General features: G+C 39.5%; 1 protein-coding gene across 2 annotated transcripts in view; it reads right to left on the bottom strand.

Annotated features, from left to right (window-relative positions):
* Positions 1-23,025, bottom strand: part of gstcd (glutathione S-transferase, C-terminal domain containing) — a 42,012-nt gene that overhangs the window by 4,236 nt on the left and 14,751 nt on the right. Inside the window, exons 6-10 of one of the 2 annotated variants that reach the window (XM_062388736.1) lie at positions 10,365-10,480; positions 9,994-10,038; positions 9,534-9,662; positions 3,485-3,618; positions 1,228-1,258 (exon numbers count right to left, since the gene is read on the bottom strand). In XM_062388736.1, the coding sequence (XP_062244720.1) occupies positions 1,228-1,258; positions 3,485-3,618; positions 9,534-9,662; positions 9,994-10,038; positions 10,365-10,480 (455 nt within the window). The remainder of the gene's footprint in view (positions 1-1,227; positions 1,259-3,484; positions 3,619-9,533; positions 9,663-9,993; positions 10,039-10,364; positions 10,481-23,025) is intronic. The other variant, XR_009920775.1, reaches the window with a different exon arrangement.

Here is a 23,025-nt window from a genome sequence, read left to right as displayed (position 1 = left end):
AGATTTTAGACCATATTAAACCAAAATAACCAGCACAGGCCAAATTGAAATTAGAAAAATGAAATGCCGGTTTTGTATTTCCTATTTCAGAAGCACAGTGTGCAAGTATAAAAAAAACAGTGAAACCTGCTTTAACAAAGGGCTGCAGTTTTATTATATTACAATCTCAGAGCCCATCGCCTAGTGTCGAATAAGCCTCAGGGGGAAGCAGCCAATATATTTTGGGCTTCTGGTGTAGATGGCAGATATCCGGGCCAAGACTCCGCCTTTATCGCTACAAACTGTTAAAGGTCCACACAAGTTATGTTTCTCCACACAAAACACAAGCAGTGATACTTTGTGTTTGTGTTCTTGGTCCAGAGGACATTTTGGCTAATCACCTTTAACAGCTAACTGCATCTGAATGCAGATAAATTTAAAATCCATTAGCCCATGCATTTGGGTCTTAACACAAACTGTTTACCTGCAGGCAACTGACACCTGCTCAAACTGAAACTATAAACAGAAACCAGAACCCTGTCCCTTACCTACAGATTCTGAATATTCACATGCAAAATCAGTTTATAGAGAATAATTATATCTATACCGCCCTTACCCTGCAATTTTTTGTTTTATGTTTAAATTTTGGTGCTAGATAAACCTCCTGTTTACATACTGTAGTCGCACAACGGATATTTTTCAAGCAACCAATTCACATTTAAAAAATCAAACTCTACTTGTTAGACCTAGAGATGGATATACGATAATCTTGTGCAAACAGGTTTGTGTTTCTCGGTTGTCTGAACATCTGTCTGACTCTTGTGTGGCTGGTGTGTTTGCTGCGTGTTGACAATCGTGCTGGGACCGAACATTCCACCTCTCTCTGGGTCACTGCTCTCAGGTCTGGACGTGTGAAGCGATTCACTTTTAAACCATGTGCCTCTGATTCAATTAGACCTCTGATAATTCACAGGCAGCTCAATTAAAATGCAATTAGCGAGAAGTAAAAAACATGTGTCTCACTGTGTTGTAGCAAAGTACGTAGAATAATGAATACCAGGTTTTGAACAAAGTCATGTCCCACAAAGGCCAACAGCGGTTCTTTCGGTGTGTGTGCTCAGTGAACGGAATCTTAAACACAATCCTTGTAGAAACTTGCTGTAATTGAATATTCTGCACTTGATATTTTGCCTCAGTGCAAATGAATAATACATGCAACAGAGGGATTTAATCCCATTTAAATCCTACCTTATAAGTCAGAGTTTCTTTGAACCTTTTGCTGTAGAAACAGAAAAAAAGAGCAGATTTTTTCATGTTAAATTTACAGCGGGTACAAAATAGGAGGAAAATGTAAACTATAAACTTCTGTGTCATATGTTTACAATCACATTTTTAAGGAAAATATCTTTAAAAACAAACTTGGACAATATACAAATGAACCACATCATTAAAACCAGTTATCTAGTCTTGCATATTTAAACCCCCTCCCTACTGTGTGTGTGTGTGTTTTGTGGCGTGTGTGTACATATAGCCCATGCATGCATATAGCATACAGTAAAACTAAAGGCTCCAGACAAAAACAGCCTGCACGTCTCCCTACTAAAACACAGTCTCTCTGGGAAACATGAGCTTCTATAAAAACAAGGCTCCTGCATTAACATGAGAACGAGGTTTGTTTGTTTGTGGTGGTTAAACAAAGTCAGATCATTGTCAGAGCTGATTAAAAATCAACATGAGGAGGGTCAGAGGTTGGTCAGATCACATGGAGAGGCGTCTTAAGTTCAACTGGAACTCTTGGAGCCTTAATGAAGATGGCAGTTCACAGCTCGTAAAAAAACCTGTGAACTCCCAGAAATGTCTACACCTGCAGAAAATCCACACCAGTACCTGGAACATGACCTGAGGGGAAAACACTAAAAGTAGCGAGATGGAGATTGACACGGTCAGGTGCGTGGGCCCCTCGCACACACTGCCCTGCAGAAACACACAGCTTCTGGTCCATTACAGCTGCGTTGGGCGTTAATAAATATTTTATGAGGTGTCAGGAGAGGTGGAGTGTCAAGTTGGCAAAAGTCAGGAGGGTAGAAACTAAGTTGGTGAAAACTCCTGAATATCATCACTACATCTTGAGGGTCCTCCCCAGGGCACAGTTATTTTGTTGATTGGCTCTTTTACCCGCTAGGGTTATCTTTTTCTCTACGTTCCTCGCTCTAGTTGAAGTTGGACAGATGATGATGCAGCTTGTTTAGGGCAATCAGGCAAATGGTAATTTGTGAAAACAGGCTATAAAACTACAATTTAATATGATCGATAGAAAACAAAATCCAGCATCTGTAAAGAATATGCCACTGCTTTTCACCATCAGGTACATTGCTACTGCCATTCACATATACCACATTATACATGCTACAAGTGATCCTTGCTATTCAAATCTCACTGGCAGATAATACAGGTGTTGTGCAACAGTTTTTTCTCAAAATCCTCAGGTCTATGTGAAGCTGGAACTTTTAATTCAATAATAGAGCGCATGCAGCCGTGCAAAAACTTTAAATTAGATTCTTATCCATTAAACAACACCAGCAGTGAGGAATGCGACTGTGACATTAAGATAAAAATAACCATAAAGAGGTAGTGACTGATTTGGAAAGAACATTTGAAGAATCCTTAACCACCACACACTGAGTGATGTTCTCACACAAAAAGCCAAAATAAAAACAGACCTGTCAGTCCTAAAGCCCCAACCGTCGCTATAATCAGCCCAACGATTACACCCGTCTCCCCCTTCGCTTGCTTGTGATCACAGTCTCTCAGTTGCTACAACAACAATCCTACACAACAGCTTTGTGTGGTCTTCCACCGCTTCCCAATGTTGTTTTAGCGACATTCTGACTTGCGTCGGTTCTGAAGCCATTACAGTGCTGAGTGCTGCTATAGCGACAGGATCAACACCATTTAAATACACCCTCTCTTTCCACTTTACCTCGCCGCTGTTCTTTCTGCAATCCGTCTCTATTCAAACAGCAGCATAGTTAAGCTTACAGAATTGGCAGAGATGAAAGATTGAATGGTTAATTCTCACTAATACCATGTGATAATCTAATACTGATAAGATCAGCTAATATCGTCTGCACCTTAAACTGGATTTCCCTCTCACTCACTAATATCCAGGTGAGAAACCCTATTCTGTGTGGCCTCACCATTGGAGGCAATGCGATGCCGCTGCCTCACACAGTCAATGGCGATGGAAAGTAGTAGGTGAAAAAAAACGCAATGACGAGAGGTAAAGATTGTCTGTATGTGCGAGTGAAAGAGGCTGAAAATGCTAGAGCGCTAAAGAGAGAGTGGAAAAATCCCTCAGAGACAGTAGAGAGGGGGGTTGTGGGGGGGGGAAGAGGCACAGTGATCTAACAAGAAAACAACAAGGTCAGACACATCCTTCTTCTTTTTTAAAGACAGAAATCTGGAGAGGTGACACTGGACCGAAGTGCGGCGTGTAGCTACAAACCTCTTGGGGAAGGTGAACTTGACTGCGTTCTGAATGAAGCCATAGCAACAGGGACTGATGACAAACGCGGCTGCTGCCTGGATACAATGCTCCATCACCATGTCCGTCGCAACGCCACATGCATGGAGGGCCACCTGAAGGGAACCCGAGAGAGAGAGAGAGTGAGAGTGAGAGTGAGAGAGAGAGAGAGAGAGAGAGAGAACAACAACTTTCACTAATAAAATCTGAGCTTCCTGGAAAAGCAACTTCATTCAACAGAAAGGCCAAACCTCAGAGCGGCACAGAACAAGCACTCAATCTAATTGATTACTTCATAATGGCTGCTGCTATTAAATACATCTATACTCTCAAAAGGTGTGGACCCGGGGAGTTAGAGCAAACTAAATTTATTTTAGTTTGCTCTAACTCCCCGGGCAAACGGTGCTGATGAACACCTACCTATGCATTAGTAATGACGTGCTTATATATTGGACAGCAGAATAAAAGACAGACTATTACCGCCTTTCGGTTTTCCAGCCATCCCTCTCCCTAAAGTAAATCTGCAGAAATACATTCAAACTCTTACAAAGTACAGTGGTAGAAGAGATGATTACCTCTCAAGTGTATATTATCACACAATCAAAATGCATCATCAGCCGTCCGATGTAACAATAGATGCTCAGACTGGGTGAAATCAACTCGAGTAGCAGCTCTATTCTCCTCTTCCAAGAAGTTGTCATGGTGGCGTCTGGGAGTCTGAAGGCACCGCATGTTGCCCTGACAGCAGTGCCGCGGAGCAGAAGTTCAGAGCCGGTTAGGACAGGACTAAGCAAAGATTGGCTGCAGCTCCAGAGATTAGTGGAGATACAGACACTCTGAACATGGCCTAACCCACTCATAACGAGGGTGGTGGGGGGTGGGGGGGGCACATTTCTCAGATTTAAATGAGCTCTACCTCAAGCTTTCAAGTACATGAGAAACCAAAAGGCATAAGCTGAAAAACCTGCTGTCTTTTTATATGTGCAATTTCACAACCCGCTCTCGCAAATTAACCTTATTCATCGATGTAAAGAGCTCCACGTGGAAATATGATGCGTCTGCTCTGTGACTGCTCTTAAGCGATCAATGATTTCTTCTTCTTCAGAGAGATGTGCATTTATTTAAAAATCAAGTTAAACACGGTGAGTCTGCACAGGAAATAACAACCAGAGAGGGAAAATTGAGAAATTAGCATCAATTACCTGCATGGCCTTGCATGTATTTAACACCTTATTTCCGCTCAGGCATTTATTCATTGCATCAGGGAAAAGCTGTATTTTCTTTCACCAGCGTTTATCAGACTGCTGATTAGGAGGAGGAGCCCTATCAAAGATTGCATGATGTGACTCCCCACACATCTAAAGCAAAAATAATTAACAAAGTAACACTATCACTCTTACCCAGCTACTTAATGTCGTGCATTAGTCATGCCATGGTAACTCCTAATTACATTTTATAACCTTTAGCCTTGATTTAACACGGACACAAAGCCGCTCAAGCTAGACAAACGCTAACAACAAAAAATAACACACATTCCTTTATGCTGTAGGAACTAATTATGTTTTCTCCAATTCTCAATGTGGACAGAATCCTCGTTAAGGATGTTCACCCTGCTCGTCGCGAATTCTGGTTTATTATTTTCACCCTCGTCTGTGTACGTGCTTGGAAAAAATATCTCAATGCATGAGCAGATTTTCTACAAGCTTGGTCGCGTGGGCGTATATATCTCTAGTTGATTAACTGTCGGTCCGTCAAAGGTTAAGGCCTGGGTCAACAATAACACGGTAGGAAACACATTTTCTAAAATACATGAGGAAATAATAGGTCGAGGTTTAGAATTGATCTAAAGCTTTTATTTATCAGAAAACTGATTCCCCATTATATGATATATAGCCAGTGAAGTCGTAATGAACTCAAGGATGACATCATGCATATTTCAAAAACACAATTTACTGGGTAACTTACTGCCACTTGATGCCACTATGAATTCGGGGGAATAATATCATATAGCATAGTGCTGCATTACTTTTTGCAAACATAATATTAGAGATGCCACCGTTTATATAGATGAAACATTAAATCGCCTGTATATGGTATAAATGGCATTATTACAATATAAAAAGGTTAGCAGCACATGTTTGGAGTACAGTATATGCAGGGAGCATTCAGGGTAGGCATTGTCCCTCTGAAGATGTCTTATTTTCTCTGATTGAAGCATTATAGACAATGAATCGCCTCAACCCAAAATGTCTTTGTATTATACTAAATGAAAATTCATATTTGAAGATGACAATGTGTGCCTATTTTTAGGGGTTTTCTTACAGAACCTGCTAGGATTTACTCCTGCACAAACATTTAACTGCAGATTAACTCCAAGATGACTATCCATTCGTTAATTATTATTAATTTGTCCTTTGAGAAACCGAAAAGCTGCTTTAATCTGCATCACTCTCTAATCACATCAGAGGAATAATGAGGCTTCATTATTCACTCTTATTCAAGTAATTAAATCCCTCTGCTGTCCTATATGTGCACCTGAGACAGAACTAGTTCCTGCAATACAGGTTACTAATGCTCTACTTAATCACCATCACACCAGCACCATACTGTTGCAGGAGAGAGGGATGCAATCATTTCAAAGATTTGGTGCCACAGCTTTGCTGTGTTGTGTTTTGAAAATGTTGTTTTGTTTGTTGCAGAGTTTTTTAGAAGAGCTGCATTTAACTGGACATAAGCAGATTCAGTGTTAAAGTCTCAGAAAGAAGAAAGAAATAAATGTCCTTTAATCAGAATTAGAATTACACCTCATAAAGACAGTCTTATTAGAATTGATCAATACCCATTTCTACTTATCGCTCAAAGCAACAGCAGAAAGTACAATTTCCTTCCCACAGCATTAAGAAGCCAATTAAGAGAATCAATCACAAACAAACTTCAAGCAGAACCAATAACAGACCAGGATCCAATTAAATCAAGCACTTCCTGCCTCTTTGGCCTGTTTACTCAGTGTTTGGAGAAAAATAAAACTGTTAACAGTACAGACGGGTCCTGATACCAGTCTAATACATTGGCAACTACAGACAACAAGGCAACTATTTGGCAACTACAGACAACAAGAAGAATGAGACGCCTCACAACTTAATTAGCCTGATTAAATGAATGTGACTAAAAAATGGAACCGGTATAATACATAAGATGATTAAAACTGGTTCTTCAGGTAGAAGTATCTGTATCATGTGGGAGGAATCTTGATGAGGCTGCATAAATGCTGATTTGTGAATCTCACGCGGAGGAAACATAAGCACCTGCCTCAAACATTAATATTAACCTTTGTGTGAAACAAAATCCTTGTGTGCGCATTAGCACCCACATAATGTGTAGAAGAATAATCTGTGCTGTTTGTTTCTTGCCAAGTGGAACAGGTCTCAGCGGAGTGAAGACGCTGGAACAATAGCGATTTCTAATTACAGCAGGTTCAAAAATATTCCTGTTTGTTCCAGAGAGAGTTAAAATCAGGCTACTGGAACATCTGGCTTCTCTGGAATTGGGCTACGACACACATGAGGAAGACGGATTCTCCCCGGCATGTTTGGGTAGAAGACACTGACCTGAGAGACATAAATAATGAAAGCGATCAAGAGTGATTATAGTGATACGAGTGGGGAAAGCAAAATGATGCGTGTGTGAGAACAGGAATTCAGGAGAGTGTCTGCTGAGGGATTAGAGTATTTCACTTTGGATCCTAACGACTTGTCTTTGTGCGCTGGAGCGAGATTCAAACAGCCCATAAACAACCACAGTTAAGGACCTATTTGCTCTAAATTGATAGTCATTATCTGTTTGAGAAGTCAAGAGCTGTGGTGATGAAGGTGGGCGTTTTAAATAACACCAGCGAGGGTTTTTTCGACTTGCAGTTTGTGAGTGCTACTCAAAGCTGAATTTTAGTTTGTTTTAGCCCCATTAGGCAAAGAGTTTAAAGTGTGGTTTGAAAGCTACTGAAATATTTACTCTGTTGTCGCAGGTAGCTTTGCAGAATTAAAACACATTTGCAGAACTGGAGCGTTGTGCTGAACATACAGAAACAGGCACAACTGGCGTCTTGGCAGAGATATAGATGGGGAAAAAAATCTGTGATGAATTAGGCAGTAAAAGAGTGACATGGAAGCATTCAACTTGAACTTGATATTGGCTGGCGAACCATTTTCTTTTTTTATTACAAACCCTTTCCAAAGATTACACTTTCCTTAAGCCTTTAATAAGATCTTGGGAAAAGCTAAACCAAAAGTATCTTTGGACTACAGATGTTTTTACAGTAAAAAAATATTTCTCATGAATACCTTGGGGTACTGTCTGGTTAACACTACCTTTTCACTTTCCATTTATTAAAGAGGGAACAGTGACTAACTGTACATTTCTTGACTGAAATACATCGCTAAACGGCTTCTGTTTAAAAAAACCACGACAGGAAAATAAAAAGCCATCTTAGCTTCTCTGAAAAGACTAAGACGTTGACATTTCAGTTCCTGGAACAGTTTGAAAGAATGACACGTCTCTCAACGTGAACTGTTCTCTGTAATGTTAAGGCTGGAAAAACAATGTTCAGACACCAGTTTTGACTGTAGGACAAAGGAGGATAACACACATTGTTTATGCGGTGATAATCAAAAAGGTATTTACTTCGCAGTTTCAGTCTAACATCAGAAACAGTAAGCACTGGATTATTGGCTTTATTATTATCATTGATGTTGTGTTGTGCCTCGCGGCGGGAAAAAGAGGTTAATGTCTCGAAATTGCTTATAAAACACTTCTTTGTAATCTACCTCAGTAATAAGGTAGTGGGCCAACCCTTGTCTGATGATGTGATGGGACTGATACCTTTCACTTTATTTATGCTAACCCTAACCCTTTAGGCAATGTTATCCAATAGCATCGTATAAATCAGCCCTCACATTCCAATGCTACGCGGATGACACACAGCTGTATTATTTATCTCTGCAGCTGGATGATACTAATCAGATTTCAGGAATGTGTTAAAGACATAAAAGTTAGAAGACAAACTTCATATGATCGTTTAGTTACTTTGGAGGCTCTAACGTGGCCTCTCCTAAGGCCTGGATGACCGAGCTCCATCAGATATTAATGAGCTCATAGACCCATATTCCCCTGATGCACTGAGCTTCTCTTTCTCTCTCCATGTCACATAACTGCATGTCATTAACTTTTTGTTTTCACTCTCCCACGGCTTGTGCTTTGACCGTGTGCCCCCCCTTTCTCCTCGTCCTCATTCTGCAGGTGTCCCTTACTGAACAGCTTCAGGGTCCAGATCTATCACGGCCAATCAACTACCTTATAATTGTTAATGGTATTGCAGACATAATTTGTCATGGAATTCATAAAGAAACCTTATTATTATCATAACAACAAGTTAAGGCAGATGACCCCCCCCCCGGAGAAAGGTTCTGTTAGAGGTTTTCTTCCTGTTCAAACATATTCGTCTCTACACTGTCAACTACTGCTTTCTCATTGTGGGGAATGCTAGATTTCTCTGGATAATAATATGAATAATGTATGATCGAATTAGATGCTGTGCAATGAATTTGAATGGACTTGGAATCAAATTCTTTGCATTTTCCATGTACAGATGACGTTGCCTATCAAGCCTTACTAATTATATTTCCCCTTATTGAAAATTGTTGTGTTAACAGGAAAGGTTTCAAAGTGGAAAAGGTAATTTGATTTAACTAAAGTGTGGAGTTTGAAAATTGAAGAAAATGCAAATCCAATTAGATTAATTTACTGCAATAGATGTTGCTAAACTATGACAAACAAAACATTGTATAGTCCATGTAACATTATGACTACAGGTAATTCTAACATTTGTTTGATTTTAGTACCTCTATGACTACTTGAGCATCAGTTATTCAAACAATCAAAGTCAGGTCTATAATAGTTACCATCTTATCTACACAGTATGAATCATCAAACATAAGCTGAGAACAGAGACACAAGGCACCTTTCCTCAATTACTCACCCCAATTTGAAAAGGTCCAGTGAAGTAATCCAAATTAGCCTGAATGAAGCCAATGTTTTTCAGCCCGAGCTCTGCACCGCGACACTGGGCCCTGACCAAGGACTCTTCTTTGTTCTCTATGAGGATGACCTAGAATAAAGATAGAGAACAGTCACAGAGTTACATGTGATTCATGCTTTTTCTAAAGAATCGTACATAATAAAGTCCAAATGTATGGGAACATATAACTAGGTTCAAACCAGCTGCCATTAGATCTATGGAGGAAATAACAGCTCCAAGTCTTTCATTATCGTGAGATTACAAAAGGCCTATTTAATGATTTAAATAACCACTTTATTATTAGTTGATCTGTTAGTTTGACTGTTCATCTTTTAGTCTGAACAAGTAAACACTGCACTTGACAATAATTTTCACAAACGCAAAAATACACACACACAAACACATTAAACAAAGACATTACCTGGCAATCTGGAAGAGTGTGAGCCAGAACAATCCCTACATGGCCCTGAGAGACAGCAGAAAGAAAAGCAAAACAATTAACAACAGGAAGGAAGGACACATCAAACAGGCACATTAAACAGACACATTAAACAGTGGCAGCCATTTTTATTCATATACATTAACCATGCTAAACAGCTCCCCTGCTCCGGGTGTGCATTTTCATGAGTTTAATTACCAGTCCACCTGTGTGCAGAACCCAAAAAACAGGTTTTAAAAGTGAGAGGAACAGTTAGATATATAGTTCCTCCTAAAGGGGCAGGAGTCTAATGTACCCAAGGTCAGATAAATAAATATAGATACAAAGCTGGACTGATGGATGAGCACATTTACCGTTCCACTGCAGAAATCCACGATGGTGTCTCCTGGCCTGGCCATCTCCGTAACCATGGCGACCAAGTTATTCAGCTGTTGCCTCTTCCTGACGGCGCGGATGTTTGACATTTTACCTGCAATAGAAACACACCTTCCTCATTGAGTCTGAGCATGAAGTCGAAAGGCAACAGGTTTTTACAGGCAATTGCCTTGAAAACTCAATTATGGGAAGAACAAATCTCTCAGCTGTCAAACGTGCATGTTTTAAAAATGTTTGTAGCTTGGTTGGTTTCAGTCAATATCTCCTCTTTACATTACACCCAACTCAAGCAACGAAATGATGTCGCAATACTTTTCATTACTCTAATGAATTCCTTCCCTCCTTCCCTGGCAGCTGCTCAAATCGTGATTTACAACCAAACATTTCAGGTAATGGGAAAAGCACACAGATGAAAAGGCTCTAAACTCTCTCATCAGCATGATTCCAGCCAATGGACGACTGGAGAGTTCAAACATTCTTTCAATATCAACAACAGAAAGACTCCAAGATAACATTGTGTGCCCCCCCCCCCCCCCCCCTGTTTGCAGCACAACCTTCTGCGGCTGTGCGAGCAGTATATGTAGCCCATTAACTCAAAGCAGATTTCTGTCTCCTGCACGTCCGCCTCCCATCTTCCAGCACGCCACGTCGGTAGTGAGCTGTTGACACGATGTGCGGAAACCATCTCTGGTCCATAAGTCTAGAGTGATGAGTGGTTCATATTTACTCTGAGTCACACCCTCACATTCACACGACTGGAATAATATACTTTCTGGCTCACCTTGCATTGCCTATGACAACTGGGGAGGAGCGATGGCAGAGGAGACTTTTCAATCTGGCTACACAAACAGGAAATTTCCTTCAGGCTCTCATACTGGCTGTTATTGAGCTGATGCCAATTGAAGTGAAATGGATTTAAATATGGAGAGATTGCAGGAGGGTAGTGATAGGACTCTGGTCTTCATTTGGATGAGTAAATCACACGGGTGCAGCACAAGTGGATACTTGCACTTGCAAGTATCCACAGCTCGGCAGAAGCCTCAGAGTAGAACTCCTTTTGATGCATCTAAGTGCATTAAGATTGTTAATCGCTAATTCCAAGGCAGTGGGCGATACAATTCAACAAGGCAGAAATGAAATATTATTATGGAATTATATAAACCCAAATATAAACAGAGAACCTTATCCACACAGGACGCATTGGATATAGAACATTTTAAGAATAATTTAATATTTGCCCGTTTGGGGGCATTGGACAGTGCTTTTGAAAGAGGGTACAAAATTTATACAAAGATGGACAATGTGTCTCCACTTCCTCACACAATCCATAAATGCAGCTTAAATATCCCACATATAAAACTCGCCTTCTTGTGCATTTGGGCCCAGAGTCTGAACTGAACCAATTATGAGTCAGTCTGAGCCGTCAACCAAGACGTTTCACCCAGTTTTTACAGAATCAAATAACTAATTAAAACTAAACTTACAGAAAAAGGATTTGAACAAGGAGTGTATATTAACTAAAATGAAAAGAACCATCATTGATAAAGATTATTTTGTCTGACTCATGTTCTACCCATTAACATGGAGAGGGCGGAACTGATGACGCTGCATCCAGCCACCAGGGGCGATTGAGTCACTTGGCTTCCTTTTTTTGTGAGCAGTCATGTCATCAATCTTTATGCACGTTTTATGAAACAGAACAACATTTTTTTGAGGGAACCTGATTGATATACCTGCAATACTCACTACTTTTAGCTCTGTTTTCCTCTCCACCAACTCCTGAGGAAAATATCTGGCTAAAGGCTACTGTGCACTGTCTGTTCTTGGGTACTGGGCATATACTGTTTCTATATCATTCTTGCTGAAATCCTTAACTGCACACGGTGCATCGACAGGTGGTGAGGGGACCTGCACAGTTGTATATACACTTCTTAGGGTTTCGGGTTCTTTTAAGCAGTCATGTGATCCATTGGTAAAAATACAAACTCTAGCCACTGCAAGAGTAGAAGGTTTTGCCTAGAACTTTTAACAAGGATATGCTTTTAAAACCGGTAACTACAAACTTTGAATTGCTGTTGATGTAGTTGTGAGGATGCACACATCCTGGTTGCAGAGGGAGGCACGTTTGTGAGGTCACACAAAGGTGTTTACACATAGTTCGACAAATGTATCAGACACAGCGTTGCCGAGAAACAAAGAACTGAGGTCGGTTACACAAGTTCTAACAAAACAACACTGAAGTGCAAAAGGTGTGTGTTGCTTGTACAAATTGCTTTTACAGTCCGTGTGTGTGTTTGATGAGAGTTCATACACTGCTTAAGGTCAAAGCCATAAACTACGTAGAACTGAGTGGGTGGCAACAGAAGAGCTCACCACTTGCCGCCTCTCCCTTTGTTTTCCGTCTCATTTCTTGAATGTGGGTTCAAGGAAAAGAGCAAGTCTGAGAGAGGTCTTTTAAGTTCACGCCCTGGGTCACTGTAATTGCATCGAATTCACACAATTTCACATGGACATTATATTGAAGTAAATGTCAAATAGAGTAGATGTGAAAATAAACAGTGCAAACACATTGTGAGATAACTACAAGAACTTGTTTCATAATGTTTCTTTCTTTAATTTCAAGTCGTTAACTTATAAAGCAAACTGGACTTCCTTGCAATAACATATTTATTTAAATAGCATAATTTTATATATTTTCTTTTGACTAAGCTTATGTTTTGATATAGGTAGAAAAAAGGTAGAAGATCAATATCTCCAAATTAGGTTTGTAGTTTTAACATCATCACAATCAAAATAACATCAATCCATCAAACATAATTTCCCTCTCGACTTCATTTAAGGGTTTAATTAGTCCTCTGGTTTTTCCCTAACACAGCTGGAAGTGTGGATAAACTCTCTGGTTCTTAAATATTTAATCCCTAATTTATGTGTTGATCTCCACTGGCTGACACTTGCTAAAAATCAATGATCAGTATCAGTGTAAATTCCAGTAAAAAATTGCAGTAATTACACCCTAGTCAAATATTGGATTTTAGGAACTCTGAGTTATATTTTTTTCCAAGCACTTTCAAGCAAAAATTTGGTTCCTAATTATTTCAAACTAATATCTACGGATGTGATGCGTTTATTTCCAGAGCCGGTGTATGCCTTCGACCTGCCCTTTGCCCTCTATGCAGTGGAGATGAGTCCACTGGGTAATGCTGCTGTATAGCTTCTCCGCTGTAGGTGCAGGCAGTTAGACCTTTCAGAAGCTTTCAAGACACAAGAAACTTAGAGGAACCTAAGGGATACAGTGGAGGGTAAAGTCTCTCACATGGTGTCCTAAATTACGTGGGATTCGTAGTAAGAAATCGAAAAGGTATCTGATTTTCTCCAGTGGAGCTAAGAACAGCTACTCTGCTGGATGGAAAGATGGGTCATCATTGTCCTGCGTTGTACGATGTGTGCATGAACCTTCTTTGTGACTATACAAATTTAGACCATTCAACTTTGCTACCCTTTGAGTACGAGATGTACTGCACAATGTAATGGAGAAAAGATAGTCATTGTTGCACGGCTTGAAGAAGCCATTCAACGACAATGTGATACTCGAAATACTGGCTTAGGAATAATGTATATGCTAGCAAACACTGCCTCAATTGCAATGAGTACAGCAACTGCATCAGAGTGAAGCTTGGAAAATTGGAGCACATCACCACAATTCTGACATGGAGGACTTTATCCCGCCAACAACTCACAAGAGAAAAACAATCACAAACCATGTAATTCACGGAGCGAGAAGCCAATCTGCACGGTGATTTCTTTTGTACTTTTTTTTCGTGAGGAGTTGTTGACAGGTGGACATTAAATAAGCTCTCACACTGTGTACACACAACTGAGGCGAGCTCCATTATTTCAGCAATTAGTTTGTTTGCAGGCAAATCAAAAAGTATGAATCATCTTTGGAGGAGTGCAAATTAAGACATCAAAAGCTAGGAGTACACGTTCCAGGGAATGAAAGACTTTAAAACTGGATTCAAAGACACCTTTCAAACTGAACGTTGGCATCATGAATCTAAATCTTTATGTGTATTAAGCAATGGGATCTGAGGCAAAGGAAAGAACAATGTTGAGCCAACTGTGATTTGTCGTGGCAATTTCTGTAATCCCACTCTGACAATGACGGAAGAGACACATTGCATAATGACAATTTATTGTACCTTTATTTTCTCAAGGTTACAAACAAACAGATAATCCATAGTTTCATACAACAAAGCACAATCTACTTTAGATTTATATATTTGCTTAGTTTAGTGGAGGAAGACATTAATTTCGTTCATACACCATGGCCGTCCGCAATTCAAGTCTTCCTTTGCAGTGGAAAATGTGATTTGTTTCCTTGACCTCTCACCATTATTCTGCCGACACGTGCTTTGGATTGCAAGTTGATTTGAGCTCTTGTGCTTTCCTCTGAAATACTTTTCTGTTTAACCTCCTTCCACAGTCTGATGTGAGCTGAAAACAGAATATACTGATGTTGGTGGAGTTTATGAACAGGTGCACAGACACCATTACTCTTGGATAACTGCTGGCACAAAACCAGAGATGACAGAACCATTGAGAGTCTGGGTAAGGCTAAACAACCTGTTTTTTTTTTTCCAAGAGGCTGATGTCTCCCATTGCTCACTGACTACAATCTGTGTCTGCGACATTGGGGGCGAATGAGGATCTATTACCCTGTGTGTCCTCTAATGTTAATAGGTGCCTTCCTCGGCTGCTGCTGGCAAGGAGTCCTTTTCCCCTGATGCTGCAGAAGTGCCCACGGCCTTATCAAACAGGTCCATCACACAGATTAGAATGTAAAAACACTGCTGAGGCACAGGGGGCCTCTGTTTAGGCTCTGCAGGTTTCAACAGCCATTCATGCTCAGAGGACATGCTGGTTTGAAGACCAAACATGTGGAGAACCGGTTGGAGATTTAGATTTAGATGAACATTTAAAATATGAGACTGACCAAATTTTAGTTGTTGGATTTTATATTTGTTTGATCACAATGTATTTAAATTTAAGAGAGGGTCAGTTGAATTACACTCTTACTCTTACCCATATGTTCACCTAAAGCATGGGCCGCCCCAAAAGTGTTGAGTAGCCCACAGAAGTTGTCTGTAGGCTCACGTTACTCTTCAGGAGAAAACAAATTCCTTATGGATGGAAGGCGTCTCCAGACGTGTTTACAACAGAAATGTCCCAGACAGACTCATCTGTCAACGACCCAAACATATGGTGTCACAGGAAGTCATGTTAGAAGAAGTCAGGCCTCAAAGGACGTTCTTAGAAACACTTATGTTACAGACAAACTCTGTAAATGGTTAGAAAGTTGACTGCTTCCAGGAATGCGAGTTGTGTTTGACAAAAAAAAATCTTTTTTAACCTATGACAGTGATATTTTTATTTTATAAAAAATATTAAATGTGCTATGTCTGTCTACTCTGTTTAATTCCGTGGTTATCATCTTCAGATAGTCTTTACCCAGACCCGCCACTGCATAGCTTGTCATTTTATATTCATCATCTTAATTTGTGCCGAGATGAAATACTGCTCTGAGTTTTGCACAAAGTAAAAAGAAAACTGATTCAGGCAGCTATTCATGTAGGATAATAATACAATTTATCTCATAATATTGACTGTCAGCAGCTATCTAAGTAAAAGCAAATAATACATTTGAAAAGACAAGCCGTTAATAAAATGAACGAGGGACCTGCTAATACTTCTCCAAGAGATGGCGACTTTAATGAGCTCCTTTTTTTCACACCTCATCACCAGTTTAATGAAAACAAATATGCAAAACCACAAGTCAATAAATCAAGGAGAACCTCAGAGAGATAAATAGTAGGAAAGCTCTGTGTTGCATCTGAGGAAAACAAAAGTGGTAAACCTTTGCATTCAGTTAATGTAGGTGTATAAAAGGACCATGTGCACACGGAGCAAGTAGAATTCCACCGTATCACAGTGTGATTCTACACCAGATTATAATTGTTCATGTTAACACAGGGGCACAGAATATGAATAAGGGGAAATGGAAACAGGAAGGTGTGGTTGATCATTATCTTCCCAGCCTGGCTTCCAGCGGCTCCTGTGACTCCTATCATGTCTGAATACCTGGATGCTGCTCAAGTATATTGCATCCATGACTGATGAGGAGACATGGATGCTGAATGTACAGTCATGATCAGATTACTCTGTCTTATTCCTTCTGAGGAACAATAACAATGCACTCTTACTTTGGCAGCTGCTGAGAACAATGCAGTGTGTGTCGTAAAAACGCAGAGAGGATACTGTGGGAGCTCTAAAAATGTTGATTCCTGCATTCTGCAGCAACCTGATGTTGATAGAAAACTGCAGTTTACATTGGCATGTCTACATTGGCATGTGAATACGCCAGGTAACAATCGGCTGGCTAATGCCACCATGGCTCCTGTCAGGTAAGAGGGAGCATGCTATATTGCTTTATGGGACTGAACAAGTACAAATTACTGTGAATGTGCTGCAGCATTAAACTGACCACTGTAAAGAGTGACCACCTGATCAACAGAGTGCCTGGAGCTCAGCAACAAAGGTAAAATGGATTACCAATGTACAAGGAAGGATACAGGCTAAACAACATGGTGCCTGGTATAATATTGGCAGAGAAGAGCAGGGAAAACGTTGCATCGTAAAAATAGAGGAAAGTGAAAAATACTTTCCCTTTAATATGCCCAATACTTTCACAGACATTAAAACAGGTGGTTCAAGGTGATAACCCTGTACCACCGTCAAACACTTAAATAAAAACAACCACTTAATTATGTTCACTAAGTAGTTATGGTTAGAGTAAATCAAGTCAAAGAGTTTATGGTTTTTATAACTGCACCAATATAACGAACTGAAATATTCAGATGTTTTTTTTTTCATGTAAGACATTTGTCGCAAATTATAACTCTTATCACACAAAGCTAATTACACATTTGCTGTAGCCCGTAAGCACACATGCAAGACCTCAGCCTTTCAAGTACAACATTTTCTCAATGCATTCCTTGAATAACTGCAGAACAAAACAGAATAAGCCAAGCAATCCTCCCTGGGAACACAAGGTCTCTCACAACAAGTCTGTGTTGTACGTGCTGATGTGTGCGTGTGCAGCTGCTGCTCATAGAGAAGTGAAAGTACGATCAGAGGGAGATCAGAAGGAAAAGAGAATTGTTGCATAATTGTAGGAGCAAATAAAACTGTCAAGGTCTACTCCAAACTTTACAATTTGATCCACTGGTGCAAACAATCTTGCATTTAGCCATATAACCTTTATCTATATGGATGGAAGGAAAGCGTTAATGGGAGCAGAGGAGGAGAGAAATCTAAATTCAGAATGCTTCTTCCGGTCGTGTAAATATTCTAGGAACAATCGCAAAAGCTACAACACCAGACAACACGACTGCAACGGTGCTGTGAAGTATTGAGAAAAGTTTGGGGCTAGACAGCCAAACACTGAGCAACAACTAAATATAATCTTCCTGATTTGGCTTGAAGTGGCAAAGAAAAAATAAAGATATTTAAAAAACTGAAAAGCTTCAATTGTTGGTGGGCTGCAAGAAAAAAACAAAACGATGCTCCGTCTCATAGAACCAGTTACTGAATGTTTTCGATGTATTTGCACATCGAAGATGAGATGACAAGAAAAATCTAAAGGCAATGAAGACAAACATGAGCAGGAAAAAACACTCCTCGCTGTGCATCTCTCAGCAGCTTTGGAATGTCTGTCACAACATGACCAGACGTAGCTGTAGGCGAGAGGTCTGCATAATTATGGAACTCCCATGGTCCCCCTCACAGGTCACAGCACATACCTAATTTGTCTGCGCCGATTTGTTTTTAAATGAGCAAAGAAGCAAAGAGAGGCATCAATAAGGCTATTCTGAACACATCCAATTACCGACTTCCCTCTGACACAGAGCATCACATCCACACATGCTTAACGCTTTAACTGGGCAGAAACTGTCACCCTGATAATCTAGACTTGCACTCGTATGCTAAAGGCTGTTTTTTTAATAACTTGATCTGTCGTTGGAAGAATTAATTACTGCAAACAGCCTTTCAAACTCTAATTTGCTCATGTTTCCCAATATTATACCCAAACAGATTTTGCCCATTTGTATATTTTAGATTTCATTAAGTAAGAAAATTATGCTAACCTAAGCCAATGACACTTTAATTGACAAGTCCCATAGTCAACTCAAAAGGCTTTGTAAGTAATGCCATTTTAAAATGGTAAAAGTAGATGGATGTTTACTAATCATTCTACAAAAAACATAGAATTAAATTAATTAATTTTTTTTCCATTAATTGCCAAACAATGTCTCTACCAGTGGAAAGCAATGCCAATTTGAACGTTTGCTTCTATTTCTATCACTTCTTTGCTTCTACTGAAGTTGACGTGCTAACCAGCAAGCCCCAGCTTGTCCTGTTTACTTGGGTCTGAACAGTTCATAAAAAGAAACTATTTTGGAATTATAATCTTTGTGATAAAAAAATGATGGCAAGTACAACAAACAGCACATTTCCGATATTTCCATTTTATTTCAACATTTATTATTTTGTATATAATTCAGGTGTAACAAATTTACTGTGAAATCTTGTATTTCGCAGTTCAATTTCAATATCTTATATGTGCAATCCTTACATCTCCTCTAATGGGTTATAATTGCACTAGCTTCACATTGGCACATCCCTGGCAGACAGAGCGCTCACTCCTTTTGGCTACAGTTCGCTGTGCAAGCCAAGTGTTGACTTGCAGTCGGTCTCCTGAGTGCTGTTCACGGCGCTGTGTGAAGTGCATGTAGCAAAAGAACATCCACACTCCTCTGCTTTAAAACTGGGAGAGTTTGGATCCATCCTGTCAAAGAATCTGTATTTGCCAGCGGCAGAAAAAATATTGTGGTTGTTCAGAGAGGATTCAAATGACTCAGCTGCACTGATCCTAACCAACACGTTCACAGCTCAGGTAAGAAACAAATGACCTGAGGCTGCCCATGAGCTGCCACATCGGTAAACCATGCCAGAGGGGAAAACATAAGATGTTATATCTATGGACTTAAGATGGGGTTAACACTTTTCAAGGTCAACCTGTGATATAACAAAAGTATAGTTGTTCCTTATACCATCAAACAACCAGGACAAATTCCTTTCCATGACCTTAACTTTGACCAAAATACTCACTCTCCCTTTACTGATCTTAACATGTCACATTTAAGATGCATTACTGCACAAGACATTATAAGAAAGCTACTTTCAGATACTTTCATGTGTGAAGTAATATTTTTTTCATTTTCCTGAAAAAAGCAAAATTTCATTGCCTCCACAACTGCTGTCAATGCACCATAAAGAGATGGATTTACTCCACTGCTCTGAATGTCTGCTAAGATTTGGGCTCCTGACATTTTATTTTATACAGCATCAAATCACATAATACATTATCTCAAGGCAATTAAAGTAAGGTCAAGATCTTTTGATATAGAGAAACACAAAAGTTTTCCTCATTGTGTAAGCAGTTTTGTTCGATCAGTGTTTTGTTTCTCACAATTATAGTAATAGAAGAAGTTGAGTTACTCTAGCACTATGGAAGCTTTTATCTATAAAAAATAAAGTCAACAAAATATTGCAATGCCAGTGTTTTCGCCTGAAAACCCTCCCCCGCAATTTCCCTTTCAAAGTAAGTAGTTTGTTTTCATTCATCGCACACTGTCCCCCTCCATCCCTCACTTTCTGTACTCTGCCAGAGCTGTCAAAGTCAGGGAGTAAGTGGCACAACGCTGGCATCCGCGCAGGGCCGTGTCAATGTCTATTGGCCTCCCACCTCTGTAAAATCTTCCAGTATGGCTTTCAGCCCGAGCCTCACAGTGCCAAGTCAAGGATAAATAAGGGCTGGCTGGAGTCGGGCCAGCTGGTGTTCCTGCTCCTCCTGGTTCTCTCGTGAAATGTCGGGTTGCCAAAACCACGACCCCCTCTATTGAGAGAAATAAAAAGGGATTTTCCCCTCAGCCCACATTGTCACTGCAGATTTAGACTCCTGATGTTTTAAAACACAGTTTTCTACAGATATTCTTTGGCAGAGTGCAGGTCATTATCCCTTTTAATGTATTCTGAAATAGGTATTTTATATTTGTGATAGAAAGCATACTCTTGGGCTCAATATATAACTATTTCCCTATCAAGTCTCCAAATGCCTTGGCACTCTACAAATATTCTTATTCGGGAAAGTGGGACAAGAATCAAGGGATTGCAATTGGACAGAACAGTACATGTGCCCTTTGGATAATTGGAGCAGGATATAGATGAGTCATTATGTCTTACTGAGCCACCTGCACACAATTCCACAAAGCCAATGTTCCTAACCAGTTCTTGCAGGTGTCCCAAATTTCTGTTTTTCCCCCCAACTTAAAAATAACTAAATTATGAGACATGAAAGTAAAAACGCATAATAAAAAGCCACACATGTAGAAAAGTAAAAGATATTGCAGTTATCAGAGTGTGAAATGATAGAATCCACTCTGCATAATCCAGAGACCGACAAATCCCACATTAACTCCTCCCCCCCCCACACACACACAAATGACAACTCACCCCATAACAGTGAAAGCCAACACCATGTGGGTGGTATAAACATGAGGTGAAACTTCAGGATGTAGAACACAGACAGAAAGTTGGACACGCATGCCAAGGTCCACACACAACCTTATTTTGAGACAAATTACACGTGCGCACTGGGGGAGGTCTCTCAAACAATGGAGGCCCATCTCACAGTGCCACGCTGAAACCAAACACGACACGTCATCTATTAGAGTCAACACCAGATGCAGAACATTATAATTCTTCCTTTGAGCTCATGTATGCCAACAAAATTGGAGACTCCAGTAAGAGGCCATTGTTCAGGGCTTGGAAGAACAAATACAAAAATGGTGTACTTTCTTTTGACACCGGCAAAGTGCTTTGAATGTGTTGTCAGGCGAGAGTGAAAATAATGTTGTAACATTTCCTTCATGTGAATGCTGCTGGTCTGATGTTGTGGAGGGAAGTGAACATGTTAAGAGATAAGAATAATAATAATAATAATGAGATGGAAGACATTATTTAAAAAGAACAGAAAAATATAAGAATAAGTGTAAAACACACAAAACCACATTTCACTCAGACCGACTCTGTGAAGTATCTCCTGTAATTAACAGCAATGTGTGGACAGTTATTACATAACACACCAAAGCCATAAATTGTGCAAATGAAACTGACAGATTTAATGAGTGTATTTCGAAAATGAAGAGCCATGTCACTGCTTTCTAGTTTGAGTTGGTAATTTCAAATGATCTGGTTCAAACCACGGCAGAACATATTATTCATCAAATCAGGATGAAGCTTCCGTTTATTTGAAATTGCAGAATTGCGTCTGTCCACCTCCATTTGTGTCTTTCCAATTTCTTTCTTTGAACTAAATATTTTTTTTTAATACATGGCTCGAAGGTTTATATTCTATTTGCTGTACTTATTAAAATAAGATACTTGTTTTTAGCTTTATGAGCAACTGTGGAACAAAATTATTTTATTGTTGTGAAAAAAATATCTTAGGTTGTTTTCAGAACAAACAAGAGATAGTCAACAGGAAGTTTTTCTTCAAGGTTGGCCTTTTCAAAACTGTTAATTTTTTTCTTACTGTAATTACATCAAGTTAAAGTAGGAATCTATTAAAAAAACAGAACCATAAAAGGGTGGATAACACAATGGCCATGATTCATATGTTATATCACTGCCATGGAGTTAGGGTGGGTGGGTAATATTGGGGAGTGGCTTCACTTTTTGTATTGAGCTTGCATTTGAAATGTAAAATGCATACGTATAAGGGTGGGTCGATAAAAAGACGAAGGAAAAATAAATCTATATATTAATTTATTTTCTTCGTCTCTTTTATCTTCACTGCCATTTCTTGTCCTATATTCTTAATGGGCTGCTTGGTTCCCCTGTGCCTTTTTCCTTTAGTGGGAGCGCTTCGCAAACAGTGAAAGGAAAAAAACAGGCTGGCTTACTTACAAACTGTATGTTTTTTCTTTTCCCATACTTCAAGTTATAACCGAGAAGGGCAAAGTCACTGGTAGAGCAGATATTAAACAATTAAAAGTTGAGGAAAATGATTTGTCACATTACCTTGAATACAATTTTGGATTTCTCTGGTTTTAAACGATTTCACAAGTCAAGAAAATATATAGAAGGGTTCTCGTCTTTTTTAAAATATATTTAATGAATAATTATTTTATATAATATTTGTAACATTAAATAAAATTGTCAAATATGTATAACTGTTGAAACATTTCCATTTTCTCTGTGACAGTCTTTTATTCATCTAAGGAACAAAATAACCTTATAATTATCCACTCTTACAAAACCATACACACCTCTGCTGCATCCCTGGTGGTCAAAGTCTTAACAACTACAAGATAACAGGAAATTATTGTCCCTTTTTAAACTGGTAGAATTCAGAAGTCCAAACATTCAAGATTTCAAAAGACAAAGTGCATTGAACTATGCTCCAAAGGAAAAAAGCCTTCAGAGAACAGATTTCACATTCTGGTCAGGGCTGAAAAC

Source organism: Platichthys flesus, chromosome 5 (genome assembly GCF_949316205.1).
Source record: "Platichthys flesus chromosome 5, fPlaFle2.1, whole genome shotgun sequence".
NCBI lineage: Eukaryota > Metazoa > Chordata > Actinopteri > Pleuronectiformes > Pleuronectidae > Platichthys > Platichthys flesus.
This window is presented reverse-complemented; position numbering and strand designations above follow the sequence as displayed.